The 12,163-nt window shown below is 43.1% G+C and overlaps 1 protein-coding gene across 1 annotated transcript in view; it reads right to left on the bottom strand.

Moving 5' to 3' along the window:
- Nucleotides 1–12,163, bottom strand: part of ADAMTS17 (ADAM metallopeptidase with thrombospondin type 1 motif 17) — a gene marked incomplete at its 5' end in the record, with an annotated part of 183,263 nt that overhangs the window by 155,908 nt on the left and 15,192 nt on the right. The window contains one exon of the mRNA XM_010177095.2: nt 9,802–9,974. Coding sequence (XP_010175397.2) covers nt 9,802–9,974 — 173 coding nt within the window. The remainder of the gene's footprint in view (nt 1–9,801; nt 9,975–12,163) is intronic.

Here is a 12,163-nt window from a genome sequence, read left to right on the forward strand (position 1 = left end):
GCTCCAGCTAGCTCTGCTTCCATCCCCCACTCCAATTGTCTCAGAGAACCAGACTTTTCAGAGCAGGAGCTCTGACTGGATTAAAAGGGAGACGCTTGTTTCAGTGCAGTCAGACAGGTTCCTTTGCACTGCCATCAGTATTTAATATGTGCACAGGTAACCAGACTGTAACTTGCCTGACACCACAGTGCTGCCCCACCAGACTGTGATAATGAGCGGTTGCTGATTATTGCTGCAGCCACAAATCCAGGTGTATTAGCAAGAAGTGCTTCTCCTGATGGTTTAGGATAGGGAGCATGTTGAATTTTGAAGATGAAGTGCAAGCAAAAGCAGCAGTGCCTATTCTGGCCATGCTTACAAGTTGTTTAACTACAGGAACAAATCTCTAAATAGATGATTTATTACTGGAAAAAGACAAGAAAGTGTGACAGCAAACAATACCCACGTGTTGGGGTAAATAATTTCTTAATGAAGTCTCAAAAATTTTTCTCAGAGATAGACAGACAGTTGCCAGAGGAACAGTAATTTGTTTGTTTGTTTCATACAACTCTGCACTGTTTCTCAGGATTTAAAGTGTGATCATAAGCTCAGCTGAAGAAGACCTTAGCACTGTGATTTCAGATCAGCCAGCGCCAGAACTCCAGGACACTGTCAAAATATCACACGTACAATTTCCAATCTTCTTTCACGTACCAAGCTGAAGAGTGGAGTGACATCTCCAGCTTCATCTGCCTTCACTGATTCTTCTATTTCTTTTCCTGTTAGCAAAAAGCCCCCTGTAAAGTCTTATACAGAAAGGACTATGTAGACGTAGCTGGGAACTGTTCACAGCCTACCCACAGATAAACCTGCCTTTCAAAATGAGCTAAGATCTAAGATCTAAGGCAAATTAGCAAGAAAACAGACGTAGAAGTGTGCCTGCAAATTGGTGTGGACAAACAAACATCAACACCCAAACAGCTCTCATTCATTAACTGAGTGAGTAGGTGATGGACAGTCACTCACCACTGTACTGAGAGGACCTTCTCAATCCAGAGTGCAAGATAGTTCTGCACAAGTGATTTGCCCTTGCATTTACCCCTGACATGGGACTGTGAAATGGAGACATGGAGTTCAAGACTGAGAGGCAACCAACCACGTGGCATTTGAGCTTCTCCCACTAGATGCCTGCCAAACCCCACCCAGCCACTCTCTCACAATCCTTAACTCAACAGGACAAGGGGACAAAATAAGACAAAACACCTCATGGGTCAAGATAAAGAGAGGGAGGTCACTTATCATAGATCTCTGTCATAGGTAAAACCCACTTGACTTGGGGAAAATTTAATTTATTGCCAATTAAAATAATTTATATAGAGAGAAACAAAGATAAATTAAAACAATGCCTTCCCCTCACCTCATCCCACCACTTTTTCCTAGGCTCAACTTCACCCTCCATTCCTGACTCATTTCCTAGGCTCAACTTCACCCTCCATTCCTGGCTCCTCTACCTCCTTCCCCAAGCCATGCAGAGGGATGGGGAATGGGGATTGCGGTCAGTTCCACAACAGCTCCTCTCTGCTGCTCCTTCCTCCTCACACTCTTCCCTTGCTGCAGCATGGGTCCTCTCCATGGGCTGCAGTTCCTGTCAGGAAAACCTGCTCCAGTGCAGGCTCCTCTCTGCAGGCTGCAATTCTATCCAGGGGACACCCACCTGCCCCACCATGGTCTCTCCACATGCTGCAGGGTAACCTCTACTCCGGCACCTGGAGCACCTCCTCCTCCTGCTCTGAGCTGGGTGCTCACACAGATTTTTTTCCTCACACTTTTTTTCCGCCTCACTGCCTACAGAGCCTTTTGCTCTTCCTTGAATAGGTTTTTGAGGAGGAACCAACACCTTTCCTGATGGGCTCAGCTGTGTCCTGTGGTGGGGCCATTGCAGAGCTCACTGGAACCAGCTGTGTCCGGCATGGGGCAGCTCCACCGCAGCCCCACACTGCCAGCTGCACCCAATGCACTATCCTTCAAATGAAAACTCAAACTATCTCAAATCATGATCTTAAGGCTAGAAGGAAACCCAGTGAGAAGACAACCAGACCTTAAATGACTTGGTGAAAAAAAATAGGAGACTGAGTTCAGCACAGGTTGCTCACAGACATTTTGGCAGCACGCAGCCAGCGTTAAACCAGACTGTGCAAGGTAGGTTGTGCCCAAAGGAAGCATTATCACAGAATCCAAGTGTCTTTAAAATTAAAAAATGCAAATCCAGAGGTCTTTCCTGCTAGGAATCATATTCTATCATGACAGTGTCCACCTTCTGCCGTTCTCACCCAGCCTACAAGGAAACCATCACCCACAGACTCAGTGTGTCAAAGCTGTTGATACACCAGATCCAACTGGCTATCACTGGGACATGGGATAACAGTGCCAGTTGAGGTGGCTGAGATAATTGTTACCAAGGGAGAAGGAATGAGATTTCCTAGTGCAGATGTTCTCAAGATCTCCTGCTGCATGGACAGCATGCATTAACAGAGAGACTGACTCACAGACACCTCCCTTCCCACTTACAAGACTGTGGGCCACCCTCCCTTAAGCCTGCAATTAAATCACACCCTTGAGGCTGCTGTGATCACTTCCAACAAGGGAAAAGTAAAGATATTTGGGGTATTTTACAACCTTTTAATAAAATGAGGCAGCTGGGAATACAATCATACAATCATAGAATGGTTTGGGTTGGAAGGGACCTTCAAAGGTCATCTAGTCCAACCCCTCTGCAGTGAGCAGGGACATCTTTACTAGAGCAGGCTGCTCAGAGCCCCATCAAGCCTGACCTTGGTCCACGCATCAGCTGCAGGAAACCTGCTAACACTCTGCCAAGGAACAAAATGCAAAGGTTGCTGTTTTAGGACATCACCACAGTGTCAGGCAGCTTGGCTGGAAGAGTAATGAGGTCCTTGGTCACTGGGCTGAAGGGAAGGGATGTTAATGTGGCTGAAGTGTGGTCATGAGCACTGTTTTCACTGCAGGTGAACCTCTACTCTGTCTTGATTTCTATTCTGTCAGGAGTCATCAGAAGCACAGCTAGAGTGCTTTGGAAACAAAAAGAGGTATGGTAGAGAGTCATACAAAACAGACAGAAAAATGGAAGGGGAAGTGCAGAAGAACAACAAGAAGGCTAAAACCCATCTCTGTTATCTCCCTCCTTCATCTGCATTTCCCTGACAAGAGCCATACTGCACAGAATGCCCTAGAGAAAAGAGAAAAGCTTGAGCCTGGACCATCCTTCTCCTCCTCCTCCTCTGTTTGCATTCCTCCTGCCTTTCTCCTTATAGCTTTGACACGGAAGGGACAGAATAAACGCAGCTTTGGCATGAGCTGTCCAGGCCTGCCCCAGCATGCATAAAGCACAACCCAGACAGGAGGAACCGGGCTGAGAGAGGAACTAAACTACATCAGTTTAATTTATTATTTTTTTTTAAATTCTCAAAAGCTTCCTCTGCAGGTGGACAGTGGGAGGGAGACGTGTGTGTTTCAGATGTTTTGGAGTTCAGAACAGCAACCCTGAGGGTAAATTGACTTTTTTTATTATTATTTTTTTTCTTCCCTAAGCATTGCATTCAAGCAAGAGCCTCCCCATTGCCTTGGCTGCTGGATGATGTTTGGACAGCAGAAGCAGTAGTCAGGTTACTGAGGTTGTCTTTCACTTGTTTGGAAAAGTGTTATAGGATTTCTAACACCCACCTAAAGCCAAGCTTTCAAATTACCCCATTAAATGTTACAAAAAAAGAATATATTCATAGCTCTTTATAAGATACAGTTGACATAACTCTTTCTCCTGGGGCTGCTGGAGCAAAAAGAGAAACCTGTAGACAGTGATCAAATATTTATATCCTTTTCCCTTATGTCCCCCATTCCCATCATGAAAATTCCAGATCAGGGTAAGGGAGTTGATTGCCAGTGGCAGCTCTGGAGCCTTTATGTGCCAGCCCCCAAGAGCACAGAGATATAAATCCATCAATGCATGCATGATAAAAATGATTTTATCTGCTTCTTTAACATAGAAAAAACTCTCACAGGGGAAATCCAAAATGAAAAACAATCTGCAGAGTGTAAAATAAGACTTCAGAGAGTAAATCAGTATTATTTCTAAAGAACAACATAAAAATTTTCCTTCTTAATGACATCCAAAAGATCACTAACTTCAAGTTATGGCTTGCTGCTGCTAAGAGCTTCCACACTAATCGCCTGGCTTAGCAACAGCTGCAGGAGAACTAACACACACTACAGGGACTTACCCTTGCGTGCTGTATTCTGTCAGAAAAAGGCAAGCTCAAAACCAAGCCACAGTTGTAATTTATTCCAAAACCCCCAAAAATGCACTTAGGGGAGAAAAAAACCCCACCAAACAAAATCCCTTGGGGTATTTTTAGGTTTTCAAACCCATAGAAAGCAGCTTTTAAATTACTATGTTGTGGTCTTGGAAATTCCAACATCTCTGTCCCTAAATGCTCAGAGGGTCAGTCTGAGTGGGACTTGGTTTGCAAAGTAAAATCTGCACAACTGCAAGGAGCCAACATTCACAACTTGCTGCTCAGGTACTACCTGAATCCAGTCACTCCTCATCACTAAAAACACTATGGCCATGGACAGAACTTCCCAAAGGGTCTCACACTTCCTTTATCATGTACTTCAGAATCATTTGAATCAGAGTTTCCTCCAGGAAGCTGAAGGCCTAAGTCATGAAGACCAGACAGTGCAGCTTGCCTGACACAGAATCTCTTTTTTTATCTTACTGGTCATTTCCCTGAGATGAAAAGAAAACAAAAGAGAAAATAAAAGCATAAAACTCCTACAAGAAAGCAGAGCATGCCTCATGCTTCAGAATCTGCTCCTGCACCAAGCACAGAACGGCAGCTCTTGTCCATAGATACACAAGGAAGAGGAAAAGAGAAAGTCAATGCACTGGTCTCCTAGTTGTTGGCTGAAAAACCTGAAGTTCCATTTAGATGATGCCATGAAGTGTTGTAAGAATCCCAGACTGGTTTGGGTTGGAAGGGACCTTAAAGATCATCCAGTTCCAACCCCCCTGCCATCAGCAGGGACACCTTCCACTAGACCAGGTTGCTCAAAGCCTCATCCAGCCTGGCCTTAAACACTTCCAGGGAGGAGGAATCCACAACTTCCTTGGGCAACCTGGGCCAGTGTGTAAGAGCAACACCAGACTTGATAAGAAACAGAACATCCATCCAAACAGCCTCAACGTGGATGAAATGCAATGAGAAATTATAGTTGCTAGAGGCAGACTGACAGAATGGGTGAGCAAAATAAGCACGTTCTACCACAAAGGCACTTTGGTTTGGAATTCAGGGGAAGTTCTAAACACTGTCAGCTACTGAAGAAGGGTGTTCAAGCCAAAGGACTCAAAGGGGAGACAAGAACTGAAATGCAAACACTGCATCTCCGTGCAGAAGCTTCATAACAAGGGAGTTTAACTTGGAAAAATAAATTGGCAGCTCTGTTTAAGGAGATGGTTTTGCAGTTATATAATTCTGCTGATATCTCTCCCTCTCCATGTCCTCACATCCAGCATGCCCACAAAGTCACTGTCTCGCCAAGGCTACAGATGTACATGGTGACATTTGACAACTTCTTTATCAGTTTATTTTTTAACACTATCACAAAGCCATCAGGAGTTGCCCATTAGGAAAATCGTGCTGAATCAATTACCTTGACAGAAAACAAGAAAATATTTCATTTCAGAGTTGGTGACTTAAAGAAAGTCAACTCAAAGCCCTGGAGCCATGTTTGTTCCTACTCATACATTACAGAGTACCTTAGAGGGAAATTCTTCCATGATCTTGGAAAAAAATCTGTGTTACAACTTTAAATATTAGTTTAGTAAACAGAAGAGCTTGCAACTCTGCAACGACATTCAGAAAAAACAAAGTACCTTTAATGTGAGTCCATCCTCTCTTCAATGGGATGGTCAGACCTACACAATGTTGTTAAAAACACAGCATTTGCTATCTGAAGTATCACCCGTTATTTCTGGGTTACAAAAGGGGTTTGCTGTGTTTCTCAGCTGTTATTCTAGAGGAGGGTTGTGGGCATTTTTCCCCCCCCCTTAAGATTCTCATTTACCAAGGGAGCAATAAAACACTATTTTGTAATGCTGACTTTTTCCCCCCCTTCAGAAATTCTTGTAACATAAATAGATATTAAATACTTTAAGGCAGATCACTTTATTTAAAATGTCTATAAATATAAAATGCATTAATAAGACCTTTTAATGCTTGTTTTGTGGTTTGACAGTAAACGTAATGGCTTACAGAGAGGAGTTAAGTTAATATACCCCTGACCAGTAATGTTCTATTTGCTTAAATGCAAGTATCCAAGCCAAAATTAACATTCTGGTTTCTTTTAGAGGCAGCCCGCCATCCTGCAGTGTAGCTGAATAAGCACTGCCTAATATCATGGGGCAAATCCTGTCCCCCAACTTAACAGGGACAGAAAGCTGACAGAAGTCACTTGGAGGAAGGCAGGAAACAAAGATCCCAAGCAGCCAGGAGGTTTCATGTGCGTGGTTACGTAGAGCACAAGTGATCCTGCACCAGGGAAGGATGGAACAGATGTTGCCCTAAGGAGTTAAGAGTTCTGCTGTTCCTCATACCACAGTTTTAAGCTGTATTTAAAAGATAGCCACACACTCTTTGCCAGAAAACTTATAAATAGCAACCAAAAGACACTGCTCTTTGGTAGTACTGTCAGTTAAGGAATGGTATATTAACATAAATGAAAATTACAATAAATTAGAGATACAGCAGTCAGAAAGCACTAATAATGGTGTCCACTGCAATATTTAGTTAGTTTCCCAGTGCCCAAAACCAGAGAAATACCATCACCTGCAGTAACAGAAATCATAATCACAAAGATATTACATTCTAGTATCTGAAAAACTATCAACTTCAATTTCCTGCACTTCTCCTAATAAAAATCCTCACCATGTCACTGTAACAACATAGTTTGAACAAAAGCTTTGTTTACAACTTAGGTTTAGCACTCAGATTATCAGGTAATATAATTTTTTTTTATCCCCTTGATATTTTCCTGGTCCACACCAACACTGGTGTGACTGCACAGTTAAAATGAAATCATAGAATCATAGAATGGTTTGGGTTGGAAGGGACCTTAAAGATCATCCAGTCCCAACCCCCCTGCCATCAGCAGGGACACCTTCCACTAGACCAGGTTGCTCAAAGCCTCATCCAGCCTGGCCTTAAACACTTCCAGGGAGGAACAGCCACAGCTTCTCTGGGCAACCTGTTCCAGTGTCTGAATTTTCTGACCTTGCCAGCCACTCACAATCAATGTCCTCACAGGGGCAAAGGCCTGAAAGATGTCAAGTTCCTATGACTGTGGGAATGTAGGTGGCCAAAGGAGAGAAACTCTGTCGGTGCTCCTCTGAAGGCTGAAAAAAATTCAAATCCTATCAGGCTTCAGAAAATCCACATGGGTGAGCCCCTCAGAGCAATGACTTAACAGTGGGAAGCATTTCAGTTGGACTTTGCACCTTCAGAGATGTCAGATAAATGTGTTCCTCAGCCAAGACTCATCTTCCATGTGCACTCTCTAGTGTCTAATAAAGGGGTGAGCTCACACCACAGCATCAGAACCCAGCTTAAAAGTCCATCAGTGAAATTTATTGGAAACTCAGCTTCATTATCTGTTTAGTATATGGGTTTGGAGAACCCAACCCATCTACCAGCGTGTCTTCATACATATATATTCACACCCAGCAAGCTGATGTTGCTGAGATGTTCTGCAGTGCTCCTCAGCCTGGACAGACAACAGTATTCACGGCCATCTTTTGTTTAGGACTTGGTCTATCAGCGTGCTCAACCCTAACAACCTTCAAAGGCTGATAAAGCTACACAACATAGAGAGGCATTAGTGGCAACACTCAAATAATTGACCTTTTGGCACTTGGATCATCAAGACAGATGATTAGACACGTGTTTTAAAAGCTCTCACAGCCATAAAGCCCTGTCCTAGCCCCAGCAGAACTATGGGGCACAGTGGCAGGTTTTTCTTATCTCACTGATGAAGCAGTACAGAACAGATTTTAGGAGGGCCCCTAGGATGCCACTGCAAACAAAAAAGCATCCATCACCCCTCTCAGGGTCCCAAACATCAGACATCAGGAAGAAACTCAGCCTTGACACACGTTACATCTGCACACGCACTTCTGTTAGTTCAAAAAGTGACTTGAGAAGCAGATTTGGTCAGAGCTGAACCTGCCTTACATCCTGCCTGCTCACTGCAAAGCTGGTATGTGAATCTAAAGGTGGAGGCTTTGAGAAGAATAAGGCTCTTGTGCCCCCAGCAAATGCATTCTTAAATGCAAGAGAGCCAGTAAGTAGACCCTGAAGTGATGGTGGCACGAATGGGTTTGTTGTAAGAAGACATTTCCTACAAACCCATCCAAATAAAGGTAGAGACACAATGAAGCCCTATTAAGTGACTATTGTCACAGCATGAGAGAAGGCAAAATAAAAGGCAGAGGAAGAGACAAAGAAAAGCAGCTTGTTAATGGAAAGGACTAGTTAAACAAACTCCTTGCTTAATTAGCAAAGCATTTCACTACAGGAGGGCTCCCTCACACCAGTGCTTGATAAAGGAATACAAGAGCTCTTAAAGAGCTGTTGTCCCATAGCTGGATTATGGACTGAGCATCCATCACTCCGCTCTTCACTGGGGAGCATGACCAGCCAACTCCTGTTAAGAACTGTTATTTTCTTGCAAGCCAATTTGCTGCTCATGAACAATAACAGAGCAGTGGTCAGGAGAATGAACTGTTCCTGGATGTTACAATAGCATGGGCAGAGGAACACAAGCTTCCTCCAGGATTTCCTTGTGCAAATGCCTCTGGAAGGACCCCTGCCGTCTTTGAGCAGAGTTTTCAGTGTCCACATCCAATTTAGCTATTATCTCTTTATTGGCACTGCCAACAAGTGAGTGACTGAGCACTCGTGGTGAGAGAGAGGCTTTGTGTCCCCTTATCAACTGAGATGGAAGGCTTAACTACTGGGACAGCTGACAAATTAACACCCACACTCCATAGGAGCTTGCAATTTCCAAAGGCTCTCCTCACTGCTGGCAGATTCTCTGCAGAATTTCTAGAATAAAGCCTAACTCTATCAACTATTCAGAGGTTCATGTAGCACAAGAGGTCCTGGGGTAAAGAGAATCGGATCAGCTGGCAGTTTGGTGATAAGTTCACCATGTTTTCTACAGCAAGGCAGGCAGCCATTTTCATTATCTAAAAATCAGAGATAAAAAGTGTTTCTAACTGACTTAAAGGCAGCTTTTCTGATGGAAATCAAGATGACTGCTATCTTCAATAACATTTTGCCCACTATGACAATATCTCTTATGAAACAGATATGCCATGGAAATCTTTAGGAACCCAAGAAACATCATGTCAGACAAGACCATCTATCCACTCCAGGATACTCTCTTCCAAGGTAAACTTTAGCAGTACAAAAAACATGGTAGAAAACACCACTCCTGAACAATTATGGAATATTTCCTAACTGAAAACTTGCAATTTCCATTTCAAAAGTAGTTTTTTTTATTGTGGCTAATACAGGGAATCACAAAGATGAGGGAAAAGAGGCACATAACACAAGAAAAAACAAAACCTATCCTCATATCTCACGGTCAAAACAGTTACCCAGTTCAGCTGTCAAGGAAGCCAGCTTTAACCTATCCTGGATATGATCTGTTTACTCTTCTTCTTTGGAGAGTAAAGTGCCTACTTACCATGTTCATCACTGTGAGGATGAATCTTTGGGCAGCCTCTGCACCATGGTATTGGACCATATCAGCATCTGCCACCACCAGAGTCTCTACTGTGTACTCGTTGGTAAGCCGAATGGCATTTCTTCTCTCCCTCCAGTCACCGGTTGATTTCATTTTCTTTTGTCTCTTCTTTTCTAAAAGTCAAAATACTTATTAAGGCTGGCAGATCATAATAAAATGTTTATACTCTTTTCAGCAAACATTCTCGTGCACATTCCGATTGCTATGACCTTTAATTAAAGTGTCCTTTGCTAATTAAAAAGAAGCAATCAAGAGGTTCCATTGCAAGTCCATCTGTACCTCTGTGTGCAGATTTGTATGAGAACATCAGATTACAGACAAATAGGAAATTGGATGGGGAAGGTCTAGAACAGTAGATTAGCTGTAAATCAAACCAAGAAGTCATCATGCTCTTGCAAAAAACGTCAGAAATTGGAAATCCTGCTTGTGAAAAGGGTAACACTCCACTATAATGGAACAAGTGCTAATTAAGGAAAAATCTGCTGAAGAAAACTTTAGGATAGAAGATCGTGCTTTGGGATGCAACATACACTCCAGATTCTGCAGGTCCTCCTTAGCCAGGGAAGTTCTAAGATATTCTTGGAGTCAATATTTCCATCAGTTGCATTTTTACTTGCTACCAGCACTACTAGAGCAATGTAACAGAACACAAGATAGAGCCTCAAAAAATTTTAACTGAAGTCAGATTGTTTTGGAACATGGATTACTGGCCAACTGCAGAAGTCTCTGGATGAAACCCAGAAGTGCAGAAGGTCAGGCCAGATAAGACCTTCTCAAGCTTTCTTTGCTCATTTATTGCTATTGGCACGAGCACCAGCACCAGCAGCTGCAGTCACCGGCCACCTGCGTGCGGAGCTCACACGCCTCTTTGTCGTGGTAGGTCCACCAAAAGCAGGGACTCCCTAGACCAGCTGATCCTCAACCAACTGAAGTTACAAGAACCTGTGAAAAGGACCCATTCTAAAGACTACAAAGTGAAGCAGGGGTCAGCCACCATTAACATAAAAACTGAAACACAGAAGTTAAACCTCCCTTCCCTAAGGGACTAATGTATTAGTCATTTGTCCTCTCAACTGAAAGGTGAAATGTGTTTCACAGTTCAAAGGCAGATGTGCAAAGCAGCTGAGACATGAATCAAGGAGAATTTAACTTTAGATCTGAAATTGAATCTGCTCAATTCGTTGCAGTTGCAAAAAAAATGTATTCACGTTTTCAACTGTAAAATGAAAGAAAAGCAAACGAAGTCATTAAAACTCATTTATTTTGCAATAAGAAACAAACTGCCAAGATTCACTGACATGACATCTGCTTACTGCTCAACCTGCAGTATACTATGGATAAGATACTGACACTGGTATTAATGCTGTGAAAAAGGAAGCAGAACACGCAATAGGTCCTGAAACAGCCTAAACAAAACATTCAATGACAAAGTGACACGGGAGAGCCCATAATGGATGATCAGATATCTCTTATGTCACACTACACACGCTGCTCATTTCCCAGAGCAGAGAATCCCTCCTTAATTTTCTGTAGATTTAACTTGAGACCCTCTCTTAGCCAAGCAGCACTCAGCAGCAGGCAGATCTGAGGTCGCCTTCACTGATCCTGTTTCTCCTTTACCAGCTCCCTTACATTCAGCTTGAATTTCCCTTCTTCCTCACACTGGTAAATGCACTTGCATCCAAATCATCAGTTTTCCTTGACCGATCCTCTTGTATTCAGGGTGATAAACTCCATCAGCTGTAAGTCTAACAAAGCCCACCTGAAATGGGCTCTCTGCCTTCTGCTCATTCACACGATTTCTATCTTGTCCACACGCACATTTGCACGTGTCCATCCCACGTCCCCACTCCGAGCTGTCGAGCAGTCGTTCAGTACAGCTCTGCACATGCTTTTCTGCCCAAGGCATCATCTGTCAACACCAGGTACATATTTTAAACTGAGAAACAACCATGAAATTTGCTTTGAATCTTTTAAAAAAGATTTTGGAAATATCTCCCCCTCCCCTGGGTCTAAGAAGACACACAAGGACCCACAGATAACCAAAAAAAAATGAAAACTTGGGGTGCTCATAAATAACCAAAGCTACATACCAAGAGTAGAGATTAAAATAACCAAGTTTCAAGGCTTGTCCTTGCAGGACAGCTACAGAAAAGTGTGCAGTCATGACAGAGCTGCCTCAGAGCAGGGGATCTGCATGTTTTTAAGTGCTGTAGAAAGGCAATAAAATCAAATGGAGTGACTATACCAAAAAGAAGGAAAGATGAATCACAGAATCACAGAATGTCAGGGATTGGAAGGG

This window comes from Antrostomus carolinensis, unplaced genomic scaffold (assembly GCF_000700745.2).
Source record: "Antrostomus carolinensis isolate BGI_N321 unplaced genomic scaffold, ASM70074v2 scaffold20131, whole genome shotgun sequence".
NCBI lineage: Eukaryota > Metazoa > Chordata > Aves > Caprimulgiformes > Caprimulgidae > Antrostomus > Antrostomus carolinensis.